This window comes from Lytechinus variegatus, chromosome 13, assembly GCF_018143015.1.
Source record: "Lytechinus variegatus isolate NC3 chromosome 13, Lvar_3.0, whole genome shotgun sequence".
Classification (NCBI taxonomy): Eukaryota; Metazoa; Echinodermata; class Echinoidea; order Temnopleuroida; family Toxopneustidae; genus Lytechinus; species Lytechinus variegatus.
Window position 1 is genome coordinate 9,925,497 of NC_054752.1, and position 18,079 is coordinate 9,943,575.

At 37.5% G+C, this 18,079-nt stretch overlaps 1 protein-coding gene across 1 annotated transcript; it reads left to right on the top strand.

The window, feature by feature from the left end:
* The first annotated feature begins 1,467 nt into the window (after window positions 1-1,467).
* LOC121426265 (proteasome subunit beta type-3-like) lies at window positions 1,468-17,492 on the top strand. Its single transcript, XM_041622502.1, has 6 exons — window positions 1,468-1,568; window positions 11,216-11,400; window positions 12,138-12,245; window positions 12,983-13,160; window positions 13,717-13,811; window positions 15,285-17,492. Exons 1-6 carry the CDS (start codon window positions 1,566-1,568, stop codon window positions 15,331-15,333), a joined length of 618 nt encoding a protein of 205 aa, XP_041478436.1. The 5' UTR covers window positions 1,468-1,565; the 3' UTR covers window positions 15,334-17,492.
* The last annotated feature ends 587 nt before the right edge of the window (window positions 17,493-18,079 follow it).

Here is an 18,079-nt window from a genome sequence, read left to right on the forward strand (position 1 = left end):
TTATTAAGGTATACCCAATTACACATTTTCGAATGTTATCAGGGTGCACCCCCACCATCCGCCCTAACCCCCCCCCCCTCTCTCTCTCTCTTGGATCCGCACCTGGTATACGGCCTTGTAGATAAAATAGAATTAGACCATTTCTGGCGAGATCAAAGGGAAAGTAAACAAAGTGGTTGTACCAAGTGCCCTATCAACTCGTTTTATTTTCTGATAAGTCGCTGTTGACCGAATAAAAATAGCCCTCCCTTCAATCAATCCCTCAGGGGGGGGGGACCCGTCAATTTCATTTTTGTGATGATGACCACTTTCTTTGATTTCCGAAAAAATCTCGCTCTGCGTAGGGGGGGGGGGGTGCCATTGCAAGAACCCTCTTTAAAAAAATGGCCCCCCTTAATCGCTTGTCAAAGGACCTATCAAGAAGTTTATGAAAACAAAAAACAAACTGAAAGCTTAATTGGGAGTGAAAGCAGGTTTAAAGTCAGTCAGAGGTACGGGATGGGGTCTGTGGACCACTGGTCCCCAAAGTTTCACAACAATTTGGAGGGGGGGGGGTTAAAGGAAGGGAAGTGAAAATGATAAAATATGATATTTTTGTCTAAATCTATCACAAGTTATATTTTGTGTATCAAATAGGCTCAAAATCGATGCTCGTTCGCTCATTTTGCCCGGCTCTCAGGTTTTTATTGCTTTGTTCCCATGTACATATATATATTTTTTATATCTGGCCCCTCACTGCAGTCGAATGAACATTCTTTCATCGAGGGGATGATCGGACCGGTGAACCACCATCCGTCAGAATTAATCACCCAAAGACTTAAGGGATCCGGATCGAGGGGGTGCGAAAAACAAAAAATTAGCATTTTGTTAAGTCCTGAAAAAGAACTAAAAAAATAATTACCGGGGAACTTTTGGGTAAATTCTTTAAAAATAATCACCATTAGGAGTCGTCGCATTTATTTTGACCCATTGGTCAAGTCAACGATTGTGACTTGGGATCCCAGGTTTGAGATATATTTATTTCTCTAATTTTTTTTTAAAGATTTAAAATGTTATCGGGCTAATTTTCTTCGAAGCTGAGAAAGCCTATACGATGCAATGTGAAGAAGATGAAAAAGAGGTGATATAAGAAAACGAAGAGAAGAATAGAAGAAAGAGGCAAACAATGCATTTTGGTATTGATAAAAAAAATAGTTTAATAAGTGAAAATACAAGAAGGCACATCATCTAGAAGAAGATGAAGAATAAGAAGATCATCATCATCATCAGAAGAAGAAGAAGAAGTAAGAAAAGGGAGGAGGAGAAGAAGGAGAAGAAGGAGGAGGAGGAGGAGAAGAAGAATGATAAAAAAGCAGAAACAAAAGAAGAAGTGCAGAAAGAGGATTAAAAGAACATATGAGATATTAATGAAAAGAAGGAGAAAGAGATAGAAATGAAAGAAGTCATGAGTGAGCCCTCTTTGTCTACACGGGGAAAGTCAAGAGACGATCGTGAATTGACAAATTTCAGGAATTGGGAAGGATTCTGTCTTGTTTGTGGCCAGGGATAGAAACAATCAAGGCAAAATGGTAAGAAATGTGATTGATTTTCAAAGTCAAGTATTTGCTTGTAAATGTCTTTGATTTGAGAATGTAAGGCATGGATCTATTTATGTGTATAATAAGAAAGTAGAAGAGCGAACGAAGTTTGAGTTTGACCTGCGAGAGCGTGTCCGTATCTCGGGAGTCTCTCCCGTGACGAATTCGAGCGAGTCGCTCACGAAGTCGGCTGCGGCGGAGCACAAGTCAGATCCATGGGTATGGTGTATGTCCTAGACCATACTCAATGTGAACCCGCGCTGCCGTTGGTATTTTGGTAATATTATAAAACTGGCATTATTGGCATTATCGTGATCCAAGTCCCCGGTGACTCGGATCCACGGACAATTTTTCACAACGTAAAACATGTCCTACCTGTTTCTACCAACCTCCATCGTAGGTGTGTGGTGTATGACTTGTCTCTTTTCAGTCTCCACCAAAGATCGTAGAGCGCCGCGTACGCGAGCTCTACAATCTTTGGTCTATCTTCACTTTATTGGCGTTATGAATTAGATCGAATTGCATCTATATACTTCTTTTCAATCTCTATTGCTTTAGTTAGTAAATTAGTACTTTTCATATAAATAAATCATGATTATCATTTATATTCATCTTTTTATGTTTCCCACACTATGAAATTTGCTTTATTTCGTTTACATTTTTACTAAATAAATCGGCCCCAAGTATATCCCTCGAACAGTCTCAATTGCTTTATTTCGTTGATTCCTAATTTACTAAATAAATCAGGATTGAATCATCTTTTCAATCTCCATTGCTTTATTTCGTAAATTAGTACTTTTCATATACATAAATCAAGATTATATTCATCTTCTTATGTTTCCCACACTATGAAATTTGCTTTATTTCGTTTACATTTTTACTAAATAAATCGGCCCCGAGTATATCCCTCTTCTGCAGACATTGCTTTATTTCGTTTATCCCTAATTTACTAAATAAATCAAAATTGCATCTACTTCTTTTCAGTATATATAGGCTTTATTTCGTCGTACTTTTTAATTATGCTATGAATAAATCTCATGATATGTTTGTCATGATTATGCTTTATTTCGTCTATCACGTTTTTACTAAATAAATCAAAATGCATATCTCTCTCTTAACTGTCTCCATTGCTTTATTTCGTAAGGTACGTAAAATAATATAATTACTCCTCGTGATTCAAGTCCCCCTTCATCCGAATTAAACCACTGTGTTACTTGTTTCCTATTTTCGATGATGAATTATTAAGATCAATAGAATTGAATTAAAACAGTATACTACTCCTCGTGATCCAAGTCCCCTCTCCTAAAAATACAAAACGGCAATTAACCCGTTGATATTCATCTACCCCTCATTTCCCTCCTTTTCAAAACCACTCTGCCACTTTTAGACAGTTTCCTAGAGATGATTAATAAATATTTTCGATAATAAGAATCATTAAAATCAATGAAAATCACATTAAAGACACTATTTAACTGTCTAAAGAAGTTTGAATTAAAATAGTATACTATACTCCTCGTGATCCAAGTCCCCTCTCCTCAAAATACAAAACGGCAATTAACCCGTTGATATTCATCTACCCCTCATTTCCCTCCTCTTCAAAACCACTCTGCCACTTTTAGACAGTTTCCTAGAGATGATTAATAAATATTTTCAATAATAAGAATCATTAAAATCAATGAAAATCACATTAAGACACTATTTAACTGTCTAAAGAAGTTTGAATTAAAACAGTATATACTACTCCTCGTGATCCAAGTCCCCTCTCCTAAAAATACAAAACGGCAATTAACCCGTTGATATTCATCTACCCCTCATTTCCCTCCTCTTCAAAACCACTCTGCCACTTTTAGACAGTTTCCTAGAGATGATTAATAAATATTTTCGATAATAAGAATCATTAAAATCAATGAAAATCACATTAAAGACACTATTTAACTGTCTAAAAAGTTTGAATTAAAACAGTATATACTACTCCTCGTGATCCAAGTCCCCTCTCCTAAAAATACAAAACGGCAATTAACCCGTTGATATTCATCTACCCCTCATTTCCCTCCTCTTCAAAACCACTCTGCCACTTTTAGACAGTTTCCTAGAGATGATTAATAAATATTTTCAATAATAAGAATCATTAAAATCAATGAAAATCACATTAAGACACTATTTAACTGTCTAAAGAAGTTTGAATTAAAACAGTATATACTACTCCTCGTGATCCAAGTCCCCTCTCCTAAAAATACAAAACGGCAATTAACCCGTTGATATTCATCTACCCCTCATTTCCCTCCTCTTCAAAACCACTCTGCCACTTTTAGACAGTTTCCTAGAGATGATTAATAAATATTTTCGATAATAAGAATCATTAAAATCAATGAAAATCACATTAAAGACACTATTTAACTGTCTAAAAAGTTTGAATTAAAACAGTATATACTACTCGTGATCCAAGTCCCCTCTCCTAAAAATACAAAACGGCAATTAACCCGTTGATATTCATCTACCCCTCATTTCCCTCCTCTTCAAAACCACTCTGCCACTTTTAGACAGTTTCCTAGAGATGATTAATAAATATTTTCAATAATAAGAATCATTAAAATCAATGAAAATCACATTAAAGACACTATTTAACTGTCTAAAGAAGTTTGAATTAAAACAGTATATACTACTCCTCGTGATCCAAGTCCCCTCTCCTAAAAATACAAAACGGCAATTAACCCGTTGATATTCATCTACCCCTCATTTCCCTCCTCTTCAAAACCACTCTGCCACTTTTAGACAGTTTAATAGACATGATAAATGAATATTTTCGATAAAAAGAATCATTAAAATCAATGAAAATCACATTAAAAACACTATTTAACTGTCTAAATACTCCTCGTGATCCGAGTCCCCTTCCCGTGTTAAGTTCGTTCAATTTCCCATAGGAGGGGACTTGGATAACGAGGAGTACTATTACTCGTGATCCAAGTCCCCTCTCCTAAAAATACAAAACGGCAATTAACCCGTTGATATTCATCTACCCCTCATTTCCCTCCTCTTCAAAACCACTCTGCCACTTTTAGACAGTTTAATAGACATGATAAATGAATATTTTCGATAAAAAGAATCATTAAAATCAATGAAAATCACATTAAAAACACTATTTAACTGTCTAAATACTCCTCGTGATCCGAGTCCCCTTCCCGTGTTAAGTTCGTTCAATTTCCCATAGGAGGGGACTTGGATAACGAGGAGTACTATTACTCGTGATCCAAGTCCCCTCTCCTAAAAATACAAAACGGCAATTAACCCGTTGATATTCATCTACCCCTCATTTCCCTCCTCTTCAAAACCACTCTGCCACTTTTAGACAGTTTAATAGACATGATAAATGAATATTTTCGATAAAAAGAATCATTAAAATCAATGAAAATCACATTAAAAACACTATTTAACTGTCTAAATACTCCTCGTGATCCGAGTCCCCTCCCGTGTTAAGTTCGTTCAATTTCCCATAGGAGGGGACTTGGATAACGAGGAGTACTATTACTCGTGATCCAAGTCCCCTCTCCTAAAAATACAAAACGGCAATTAACCCGTTGATATTCATCTACCCCTCATTTCCCTCCTCTTCAAAACCACTCTGCCACTTTTAGACAGTTTAATAGACATGATTAATGAATATTTTCGATAATAAGAATCATTAAAATCAATGAAAATCACATTAAAAACACTATTTAACTGTCTAAATACTCCTCGTGATCCGAGTCCCCTTCCCGTGTTAAGTTCGTCCAATTTCCCATAGGAGGGGACTTGGATAACGAGAAGTACTATTACTCGTGATCCAAGTCCCCTCTCCTAAAAATACAAAACGGCAATTAACCCGTTGATATTCATCTACCCCTCATTTCCCTCCTCTTCAAAACCACTCTGCCACTTTTAGACAGTTTAATAGACATGGTTAATGAATATTTTCGATAATACGAATCATTAAAATCAATGAAAATCACATTAAAAACACTATTTAACTGTCTAAATACTCCTCGTGATCGGAGTCCCCTTCCCGTGTTGAGTTCGTCTAATTTCCCATAGGAGGGGACTTGGATAACGAGGATTAGTATTAGTCGTTATCCAAGTCCCCTCCTATGGGAGATTGGACGAACTTGACACGGGAAGGGGACTCGGATCACGAGGAGTATTTAGACAGTTAAATAGTGTTTTTGTGTGATTAATTTTGTCTTATTAATTGTTTTGATCATTGCTTCATCAACTAGGAAGAATATACCGCCACAGGAGAGAAAAGAAAAAGACTATTTTTGTCGTTTGAAAAAGTGTCCGAGTCAGTTGTTTTTGTGTCAATGGGAAAACGTGTGGTGGAAGGAAGTCCCCGCTCAGTGAGAAGCTTCGCACAGTTTCGCATCGCGAACAATGAATTTCTTTTGAAAATCTTCCAACCGTGGATTCTATTGAAAGATTGCTGATATTTGAGGTGTGTCTCAAGTTTGTCCCCAGTGACTTGGATGACGATAAGGCCGCATAATTTTGGTTTAGTCACCAGTCTATTCACAGCTGTTAATTAATTTCGTCAGCGCTGGTGCTTTGTACACAACAAGTAAAAATTATTATACAACGAAAAGGTATCCCCCCCAAAAAAATAATAAAGCTTACTTTCTTACTTTAGGGCCTACACCCTAATTTCACTCCATATCTAGGGACAGTGATTTTCCGCGATCGCGGAAAACGGACGGAATTCACGGAAAAGGCCTTTTGAAACGGAAAGTGGCATTTCAAACGGAAAAAATCACGGAAAACGTATTTTCCCTCAAAATACACAGAATAGCAACAGAAATTACTCCAAAATAACAACAAAATGAGAATATTAAGTGGCCACAAAACCCCAGAAAACACGATCTCACTTCGCTACAATTATGACAATTCACACATCGTGATTGCTCTCGACATCAGCACACTCGATAGTACCCCGCGATCGTACCCGGCCAGCCGGGTTGAGCTTCACATCGCTTCAGATCGCTCAACTGCACGGTCGTGTGTTGCTGCCCTCTACGTTTGAAGATGTAACAGCACGATATCGTGGTCTTAAAATCCAAGATGGCGGATTGGCGAAAGTCGTTGACTGGTGATAACGATGTCCAAAAAACCCCAAAATTATCGATGAAATTTAATTTCACCGTAAAATAATGCTAATTATGTGAAAGGTGAGGATGTATGCATGCTAAATCAGTTTGAAAAATCATTAAATACACCAGCATAGATCCGATTAGAACAGATTCTATTGTGTTGTTGGTACAGTAGCAGATACAAATTTTGGCCAGTGCGAGTGTATGCGCTTTGATTTTGCTATTCAATGTGTAAACGGAATTGTCACTTTTCCGTGTGTACAACGTCTATGGGGAAACGGAATTTCCGTTTTCTGACGTGCTGAAACGGAATTTGTGATTTTCTGAAACGGAAAAGGCCATTTTTTGAAACGGAAAATCACTGTCCCTACATATCCATCCTCCGGTTAGCCTAAAAATTGGTGGTTTAGAGCCATTGTGGAGTTCCTCACATATATAAATAATTTTCTGCTGATTTCAAAACATCACATGCGCATGCACGAGGGTCTGAGCCTGCACGAACATCACTTGAGAAGAGAGGTGACTAATTTCACAGTAAAACCGGTAATCAAATGGGTAAATTGGTCTAAAAAAACTGTCTAAAAGTACTATTGCCACAAAGCCATTGCTATGGATCATACCTAGCAAGACAAATTGTAATTGGGTGCTGGACCATCACATTAAAAAAAAAAGATACACTTCTCAGCCAATAAAATTAAAAAAGCAACAACAGACAAGCAAACCCCCAAAATGTGTCATCCACTTAAGGCTAAGAAGATAACTTACTGTTAATTCAGAGTGGTTAATGTTATCAATAGTTGTCTTTGGTCCTTTTTTTCTATTTATTTTTTTTACATTAAAAAGAGAGTGAAAAGCTCTTTTTTTTGTATGTGTATGTGAACCCTGCCGTTTTCATGCATGTGTTGTATACGTAGACCGCAAATGAGCAAAGTCTACGATAAATAATATTTTACAGTAAGAATAGAAAAGGTAGCATAATAATCCTACGCTACGACGTTGCACTGACATGACAGAATACAAAAAGAATCTGTGTACAAAAGAATCTGAATACAAAAAGAATCTGTGTGAGCAGTGAGCATAAACTGATGAAGTTGTAGGACCTAAGCTCTCAGATGACTGAGTCTCACCTGGTTCTTGTGCAGAGACGGCTTCGAGCAAGTCCACTAGCTGATCTGACTGAGCTGTTGAGTCCCGACTTGCTCTAAGGCAGAGAAAGGATACGCCGACGGCAGCTCCGTAGCGAAGTCTAAGTTGAATCTGGAGGGCTCAGCTCCGCAGTCAATCCAGGGTACGGTGGAAGCGTTGCAGCGGCCAACCGACCGCGTAGTGGCTCGCTCCGCGGATATGGACGTACGCGAGAGATGAAGTATGGCGGTTAGTGAACCGGTATGTGAGAGAGTCAATGTCCGAAGTCATGGGCCCATGTATTATATGCACCGCGAAATATGAATGTGCAAACGAAAAAGTAGGATGAAAATAAAGTTCTCCCCGTAGCTCGAAACACCCCAAACGTGCCCAAGGTTGGCCAGGTGGCGATCACTCGAACACACGCTGTCCAAAAATTGATCCAAAACGCCCGGATAACTCCACAGGATTTAGGATTTCCAACGATTCCAGAGGTACGTCGTAACGAGTCGAAGCCATGAGAAAACACTGCTCTGGTCGGTCCTCTGCCGTAGCTGGCGCTCTTTCCGATCGCACTCTGCTACTTGCTCACAATAGGCCTATAGCTTATGAGTTGCACAGACGTGCGTACTACACATGATCCACTTAAAATTGAAGATCAAGGGTCTAGTTTTTTCAAGATCGTTTCATTTGCCAATATCATCAAGTTGTTTTTTTTTATTTATAAAGAAATCAAGGAGAATAATAAGAAAGATTAAGGGACCAAAGTTGGTCTGCACTTATTTTTTTTCAGAATTGAAAGAACAAGTAAAAATTATTATACAACGAAAAGGTATCCCCCCCAAAGAATAATAATTAAAGCTTACTTTCTTACTTTAGGGCCTACACCCTAATTTCACTCCATATCCATCCTCCGGTTAGCCTAAAAATTGGTGGTTTAGAGCCATTGTGGAGTTCCTCACATATATAAATAATTGACTGCTGATTTCAAAACATCACATGCGCATGTGCGAGGGTTTGAGCCTGCACGAACATCACTTGAGGTAATATGAGAAGAGAGGTGACTAATTTCACAATAAAACCGGTAATCAAATGGGTAAATTGGTCTAAAAAAAAACTGTCTAAAAATATTGCCACAAAGTCATTGCTATGGATCATACCTAGCAAGACAAATTATGGACTGTAATTGGGTGCTGGACCATCAAATTAAAAAAAAGATACACAGCTCAGTCAAGAAAATTAAAAAAGCAACAGACAAGCAAACCCCCAAAATGTGTCATCCACTTAAGGCTAAGAAGATAACTTACTGTTAATTCAGAGTGGTTAATGTTATCAGTAGTTGTCTTTGGTCCTTTTTTTCTATTTATTTTTTTTTACATTAAAAAGAGAGTGAAAAGCTCTTTTTTTGTATGTGTATGTGAACCCTGCCGTTTTCATGCATGATCCACTTAAAATTGAAGATCGAGGGTCATCTAGTTTTTTCTAGATCGCTTCATTTGCCAATATTAAGTTGTTTTTTTATTTATAAAGAAATCAAGGAGAATAATAAGAAAGATAAAGGGACCAAAGTCAGTCTGCATTTATTTTTTTTTTCAGAATTGAAAGAAGAAATAAACGTCTGGGTTTTAATTTTGGTCGGCTTCGTACAGCAAACAATTTTTGTCTCACCTGCGAAGCAGAGTGAGACTATAGGCGCCGCTTTTCCGACGGCGGCGGCGTCAACATCAAATCTTAACCTGAGGTTAAGTTTTTGAAATGACATCATAACTTAGAAAGTATATGGTTCTAGTTCATGAAACTTGTCCATAAGGTTAATCAAGTATTACTGAACATCCTATTAGAGTTTCATGTCACATGACCAAGGTCAAAGGTCATTTAGGGTCAATGAACTTAGACCATGTTGGAGGAATCAACATCGAAATCTTAACCTGAGGTTAAGTTTTTGAAATGTCATCATAACTTAGAAAATATATGGACCTAGTTCATGAAACTTGGACATAAGGTTAATCAAGTATCACTGAACATCCTGCATGAGTTTCACGTCACATGACCAAGGTCAAAGGTCATTTAGGGTCAATGAACTTTGGCCGAATTGGGGATATCTGTTGAATTCCCATCATAACTTTGAAAGTTTATGGATCTAATTCATGAAACTTGGACATAATAGTAATCAAGCATCACTGAATATTTTGTGCAAGTTTCAGGTCTCATGATTAAGGTCAAAGGTCATTTAGGGTCAATGAACTTTGGCTGAATCGGGGGTATCTGTTGAATTACCATCATAACTTTGAAAGTTTATTAGTCTAGTTCATTAAACTTGGACATATGAGTAATCAAATATCACTGAACATCCTGTGCGCGTTTCAGGTCACATGACCAAGGTCAAAGGTCAATGAACTTTGGCCGAATTGGGTGTATCTGTTGAATTACCATCAAAACTTTGAAAGTTTATGGATCTGATTCATGAAACTTGTACATACTTGTAAGAGTAATCAAGTATCACTGAACATCCTGTGCGCGTTTCAGGTCACATGACCAAGGTCAAAGGTCATTTAGGGTCAATGAACTTTGGCCGAATTGGGGATATCTGTTGAATTCCCATCATAACTTTGAAAGTTTATGGATCTGATTCATGAAACTTGGACATAATAGTAATCAAGCATCACTGAATATTTTGTGCAAGTTTCAGGTCTCATGATTAAGGTCAAAGGTCATTTAGGGTCAATGAACTTTGGCTGAATCGGGGGTATCTGTTGAATTACCATCATAACTTTGAAAGTTTATTAGTCTAGTTCATTAGACTTGGACATATGAGTAATCAAATATCACTGAACATCCTGTGCGCGTTTCAGGTCACATGACCAAGGTCAAAGGTCAATGAACTTTGGCCGAATTGGGTGTATCTGTTGAATTACCATCAAAACTTTGAAAGTTTATGGATCTGATTCATGAAACTTGTACATAAGAGTAATCAAGTATCACTGAACATCCTGTGCGCGTTTCAGGTCACATGATCAAGGTCAAAGGTCATGTAAGGTCAATGAACTTTGGCCATGTTGGGGTTTTTTGTTGAATAACCATCATATCTCTGTAAGTTTATTGGTCTCGTTCATAAAAATTGGACATAAGAGTAACCATGTATCACTGAACATCTTGTGCAAGTTAGAGTAGTATTCAAAGTCAGCACTGCTGCTATATTGAACCGCGTGATGCAGGTGAGACGGCCAGAGGCATTCCACTTGTTGTTTTTCCTTAACAAGGATCGTTTTAGAAAATGAGCAAACAATGTGTGCATGCACCTTTTAACCAGCCAAAGCCATTTGAAAAAAGTTTTCCAGGTTTTTGTTTTGAACATTTATTTCTTACCACACTTACAATGTCTATTTTCTTGTATTTCAGTCTATTATGTCATATAACGGCTCGGCCGTTGTGGCCATGATAGGGAAAGACTGCGTTGGGATCGCGTCAGATCGGCGGTTTGGTGTACAAGCTCAGACCGTCTCGATGAACGCACAGAAAATCTTTGAGATGGGACCAAGGCTGTATTTGGGAATCTCCGGGCTAGCAACCGATATAACCACAGTGTAAGTATAGAAATAGCAAGACCTCTTGTATCATTCATACATGTATAAAACACACGTAAACATTTGGATGCTAATTCTCAAAAAAGCCAGTCATTTTCATAAACTCTTGACTTGGAGATGGCAAGAGCCAAGAATATCACTGTTAAAGTGGAGTGGATGTAGGCTAGTAGCAAAGTGGTAAAAAAGTCTAACTGAAGATTAAACAATAACTGTTCATTATCAAGTTCATTACAGGCTATATTTTACTATATTGTAAGTGCCTTTGTCTTATTTTTTAATCAATTATTCCCATTTGTACTGTAATATAGAAAAGGTAGAGAAAAATGGCCCTGTCTTGTAGATTATTGGAACCTCCAATTTGTTTATTACCCATAAGTATGTCGGATAAGCCTGAGGCATAGTGCTACAGTTATCAGGCATTGCAAGAAACTTGTGATCCAATGCAAGCCTATTTTTGGTCCCAAGATTGATAATATGTTTTGTAATACTCTGCTTCTTAGAACAAGGAGTATGAATGTACATGTATGTGCTGCAGTTAAAAATTGATCCGTCAGTTGTAAAATTGCAACAGAACTTTGCAATTGATTGCAAATGTATTCTTATAGCACCCTATAATTATAAATTATATTTGATACTCATGTAATTTGCTTTATTTGTTTCTTGCACTTTTTCTTCTCATCGACCATGTATTTATTGTATTAAATGTTTGCCTTTCTTTATAATTACTTTCTGAACAGATCCAACAGATTAAAGTTCCGTCTGAACCTCTACACATTGCGAGAAAATCGAGATGTGAAGCCCGAGACGTTCATGAGTATGGTGTCAAATCTGCTGTACGAGAGGAGGTAAAGTGTGCCAATTGAGATCTGAGGAATTATGAATTGATTAATCAGTGATTTTTCCTGATAAAAAAAATATGTAGTACCTGCATCTGACTGGATGTGATAATCTTATATTTAAAAATCACTGTTCAGGAAGCTTCATGAAACCAGGGTCCCTTTTCATAAAGACTGATCAGATTGAAGGATTTCAATAGCTTTTAACTGTTATTGCAAATTTGTCATTATAACAAGTCTTATATAAATGGGGCCAAGGTCCATGTCCTGTATTCTGAGTCGGGTTTAACTAAAACTCAGGTTTAAAGTTGTGGTTTAAGTATGGAAAGCCAAAAGTATCAACATTTTTATTAAGTTGTATGTTTCTTATGTTTACTGTGATTTTTTATTGATTCATCGATGGTGAAGACAATCATTTATACTTTCTACACAATTATAAATGACTCGAGAGCCGATTAAGCTGAAGTATGATATCTCTAATGTTAATGATTTATGTAACAATTGGCTGTCCATACTTAAACCACAACTTTAAACCTAAGTTTAAGTTAAACCCAACTTCAGAATTTGGGCCAATGCGTTTTGAAAAATGTTGTAGTTTTTGTGGACAGCTTTCTGTAATAATTGTTCCAGTGGAGAAATGACCCAGAGCCCAAATTCCTAAGCTACCCAATTTTAGCTAATGCTAAAAATGTACATTTTAATCACAGCTAACTGTAACTGATTAATTATCTTCATTATCATTTCAGGTTTGGGCCATACTTCATTGAACCAGTGATTGCCGGCCTGGACCCCAAGACCTACAAGCCGTTCATCTGCAATCTCGATCTGATCGGGTGTCCCATGTTCACGGATGATTTTGTCGTCGCAGGAACCTGTACAGAACAGCTCTATGGCATGTGTGAATCTCTCTGGGTTCCAGATCTTGTAAGTGAATTCAGATTGATTTTACCAGTAGAAGTACATAGCTTTCATTAAGTCATGATCAATTTCATTTCTTCAAATTGGCAACAATCTTTACTTTTTCTATTCATTTTTCATTCTTGAATAAATATCTGGTATTGAAGAATTGTGGTTGAAGTGAGGAGCATGATCATATATTGAATACACATATAAAAACTTAAGGTTTTTTTGGGGGAAATAATTGATAGGAATTTGTATTAAATCTATAATGATAATGATAATAATAATATAGGTGTATTTACCAAGGGAAGCCATTTCAGATCTAAAAACTGTTCTCCCAACGGTCCCTGATATTATTATTGCGTCCTTTTGATATTTTTCAAGTCGAACTTTAATGTCTAAGAAACACCCCCTGATGTAATCTGATCTTTTTAAAGGGAAAGTGATTATGGAGCCTTATCTACAAAAAATTAAATTTTTATAATGGGAACTCCTAATTTTTTGTTTTAAATCACATTTTAAACTACATATATACTAAATGTCTTCTTTCAAAATTGTTTTTATATGTGTTATCGTGCAGGAACCTGATGATTTATTTGAGACCCTGTCACAAGGTCTTCTCAATGCTGTTGATAGGGACGCATTAGCAGGATGGGGAGCTGTAGTACATATAATGTAAGTACATAAATCAAGGCCAGTGCCACGTTGCATAAAAGTTTCTATTATGGTAACTTTGCCATCCAGTGGTAACACCATGGCAAAGCTGATCAACAGCCAATCAAAATCAAGGATTCCGTGCAAGTTACTATTGGATGGCAAAGTTATCATAATGGTAACTTTTATGCAATGGGGCCTGTTTCATAAAAGATTTGCAACCGTTGTATCTTTACCACCATGACAACTACCATGGAAACGGGGCTCAGCACCCAATCGCGATCAAGGTTTCCATGGGAGTTGCCACAATGGTAATAGACCAGTTCGTAGTTACTTCATGGACAATTCTTGTCAAATGACCTTTCATTTCTTTCATCATGATAGGCAGATTTCAAAGCAAGATATTACGTAAGCTTGCCTTACATAGCAGGATTAAGAAATTGAATAGACCAGAATAGCACACAAATGAACACTTAATGAAGGCATTTCTTAGCATGTTGCACAATGTACTTTGCAAACTGTGAAATACCAGTCGTTCGTGGAAGCATTGTTGTTTTTTGTGGATGTAAATGAAAACGACAATTCAAAAGAATATATGAATAATCAAGACATCAAAGTTGGTGCTTATCTCATTAGATTTAAAGCACCATGTCACTTTAGTACAAATGACCTTCTTCTGATCATGCTCAGAAAGGAACTACGAACTGGCTTATTGATGCCAAATGATTGCGGTAAATAATGTGTAATAAATAAGAAATGATCAAAATATATAAGGCACCAACACATGTTCATACCATAGTATTTTTTTTAACCTAAGAAGTCATGGCTTTTTGGAAAAAGTAGTATTTCTTTTTTAAAACATATATATTGTGTTTTGTTTGTGGTAGTTCTAGTGGAGGCCAATATTCTGTGTTTCAAATGTGGATCAATATGATGTATTTAATTGTATCCCTCGAACAAAGTTTGGAGGGTACTATGGATTTGGCCTCGTCGCGCCGCGTCCGCCGCTGCAGAGATTTCCTTGTGAGCACTCTATCAGCCGCATTTCTACTGATCATCTTCAAATTTGGCGTGAAGGTCGAGTATGGTATAGCGAAGCCGCATATCGATTTTGGTGTGGGCGGAGGTCACATTGTAAGGTCAAAGGTCATTTTCAACGTTAAAGTTTACATGCAAGACTCTCTTATGGCACCTAACTATGCAACCATTAGTTACTTTTCAACCACACTTGGATGGTAGATGAGCTTGGGGGACGTACATGCTAGGGTCATTGTCGCCATGATAATTGTATTTATTTGTCAAATTTCCGTGTGAGCTCTATATATCGCCATGACGGATGACATGGTGGGTTCGGGGATACATGTGCTCGGCTGCGCGACCCGCCGAGCATCTCTAGTTGAAAACATTTTAATCATATTTGATGAAAATTTCTATTTAAAGAATCATTACTTTTATGACAGTTCATTTATTTCATTATTATCTTATCTTTTTCAGAGAGAAAGACAAAGTGACGACACGAGAGGTTAAAGCCCGGATGGACTAGCATTCCCGTCTCTTTCTGTCTTCATTTTCTATTATGTTTGTATTTGTCTTATGTACATAGTAATTCTTTTCTGCTTATTCACTGAAGAAAGTGGTCCCTGTGCCACAAAGAGTTAGGATTAATCCAATCAATCGTAACTATGGAAATCCATCAGTGTCCTTATTTTTTCTACAGGAAATTTGAACAATGTCCTTAGTAAACAAAGAGAAGCACAGCGAATTTTCAAGGAAGAAAAGGAATGCATGATATACATCATAGTTCGAAAATATTTGGAACAAACGTGCATTATAAATGTTGATGTTGCTGGCCGTCCATAGTTGTGATTGAGCGGATCAATCGCAATGTCTTTGAAAGCGGGCCCCTGACCTGCACTTGTGCTTTAACATTTATGCCACTGTCGCACCAGCAAAACTGACTGCAGTGCCCCTGTTTGACAAATAGTTACGATCGATCCGATCAAATCACAACTATGGAAAGCCAGCAACGCCAATATCTAAAATGCATGTCTGTTAAAATATTTTCTATGGATGATGTGTATTCATACATGGTGCAAGCTTCCTGTATGAAAAATTACAACATTGATGGATTTCTAGAGTTTAGGTTGATCAGATCGATCGTAGCTCTTTGTAAGACGGGACCCAGATTGAGCAAAGCTATTATTGGTACCCAGTAAATTGTGTTCTTATGGGCCTGTCACATTGTTCCGTGCAAGCCTTGCGGGTGATTGCCCACAGCTCACCCACAACAAAGTTTTGAGCATGTTCGAAATTTTCCTGCGTGCAAATCAGACTTCGTTAGACTTGAGTGGGTAACTGCATGTGAGATGTATGCGAGATACTGTCAATGCGGGCGACCTGTTGGTGACGCGCGGTTCGCAAAGATAGTTACCCGCAAGTCACGTGCAAGGCTTGCATGGAACGATGTGACAGGGCTTTAATAACATACCATCGGTTGGTTTGGAGTCTGTTTCATTGGTGTGACTGTAACACTACTGTGGTATAAATCATTGAAAATGATAATATTTACATGACATGCAAGTTTCTCCATGTTTCTATTTAATGTGCGAAGTATGTGCTTCATCTTGTGTCCCTGATAATGCAACATGCAGTTTCACAGTAAAATCCTTCCCCTCCCCCCCCTCTAGTCTGTTGTGTAAGACCTCTTGAGTTAAGAAGTCTGAATGCACAGCCTACAATGACTTGGTTAGTGAAGGCCCTCTGCAACAGCAAGTGTTATATGTGCTAGTCTTGCGTGCAGACTCGCTTATTGATCAAACCATCTATTAGGGTCTGTGCCTGCAGACTATCCCCCTCCGTCTTATCTTGACAAACTGATGGGAAATATGTTCAGCTTAGGGTCAACTTGTTAAGCTAGAAATTTTTCCGGTCGCCTCTAAGGATTTGTATGAGTTGGTAATGTTTCATTAATAAATTTCCTATTGATTATACGTATTGGAGTTATACTGTATTCTGAAAGATGTATCTTTGATCATTAGATTCCAGGCCAAAAAAAGAGAGAAATAATATAGTTTAAACAAAGTTCACCAGCAATAATATGCTTCCTTTGACCTTGTATCAGTTTATCCCCCGGTATCCCCCCCACCGTCAAATACTGTATGGGGTGTGATCAACTTATGAAAGATTTTAATCACTGGGTCTGACTTCATTTCACTGTCAGGGTTTGAACTTTGATTTATAACCTCTGTTGTAAGTTGATATATTTGCTAAATTGTTGTGAATGCAAGAACAAGGCAGATATTTACCCCCCCCCCCCACTCACCAATATTCTCACTAATCTACACAGCATAAGATGTAAGTGCATGTATAGTTAAACTGCTTGTGCTTTACATGTAATGCTTAGTGAGCACTGAGCCATGATTACATAGAATTCTCAAAGTCACAGTTGGCCCAAACCAAGACAAGGCTCATTCTTCACATCCAGTGCTGGTTTGCAGTTCCCAGTTGGACGTGTTCACCAATGCCTTTTCAAGGGCAGCTAGGCCAAGTTCTTATTCCAGTCTAATAATAATGCTCGTTTTGGATCATATTCAGTGTTTCAAAATGTAATGGTGAAGACACTCTGCCTCGGGATGGTTTCTAGAGTGTCGATGTATCCTCGGTGGATAAATGTGGAATATGTAATAAATACATTGAAAATGATTTCTAAGATTATTAGTCTTGGTGATTCCTGTATTGTCTTAAGAACGGATGCATCAATATCTAAATAAATGGAGAATTAAGGGAGGATAGGGGAGCAAGCAGGGGGGGGGGGGGGGGTAAGTGGGAGAAAAGGGAAATTGGGAGATGGAGTAGTCGAGAGAGGAATGGTAAAGAAGTGAAAGTTTTGTATTCTGCAAAACTGAGGAGGAAGAAAAAGAGTTGAAGAGGAAGTTCACCCGACATACAGTTTGTTTAAAGGGATGGTACGGGCTGAAAATATATCTAAATAGAGAAAAATTCACAAAGCAAAATACTAAAAATTTCATCAAAATCGGATAACAAATAGTTATTGAATTTTGAAGTTTATCAGTTGTCAATCCAATTGTTTTTTTTTTTTTGGTAAACCCAATTTCTTATAATAAAATACATAAGGACAAGTGGGGATAGGACATCATCAGCCCACCTAATGAATACTCATAAAGACATGCCTAGAACTGTCTCACCGGAATAATGCAAATCTTTAAAATTCAATAACTTTGTTATTTGTTATCCAATTTTGATCAAATATTCAGCATTTTGCTCTGTGA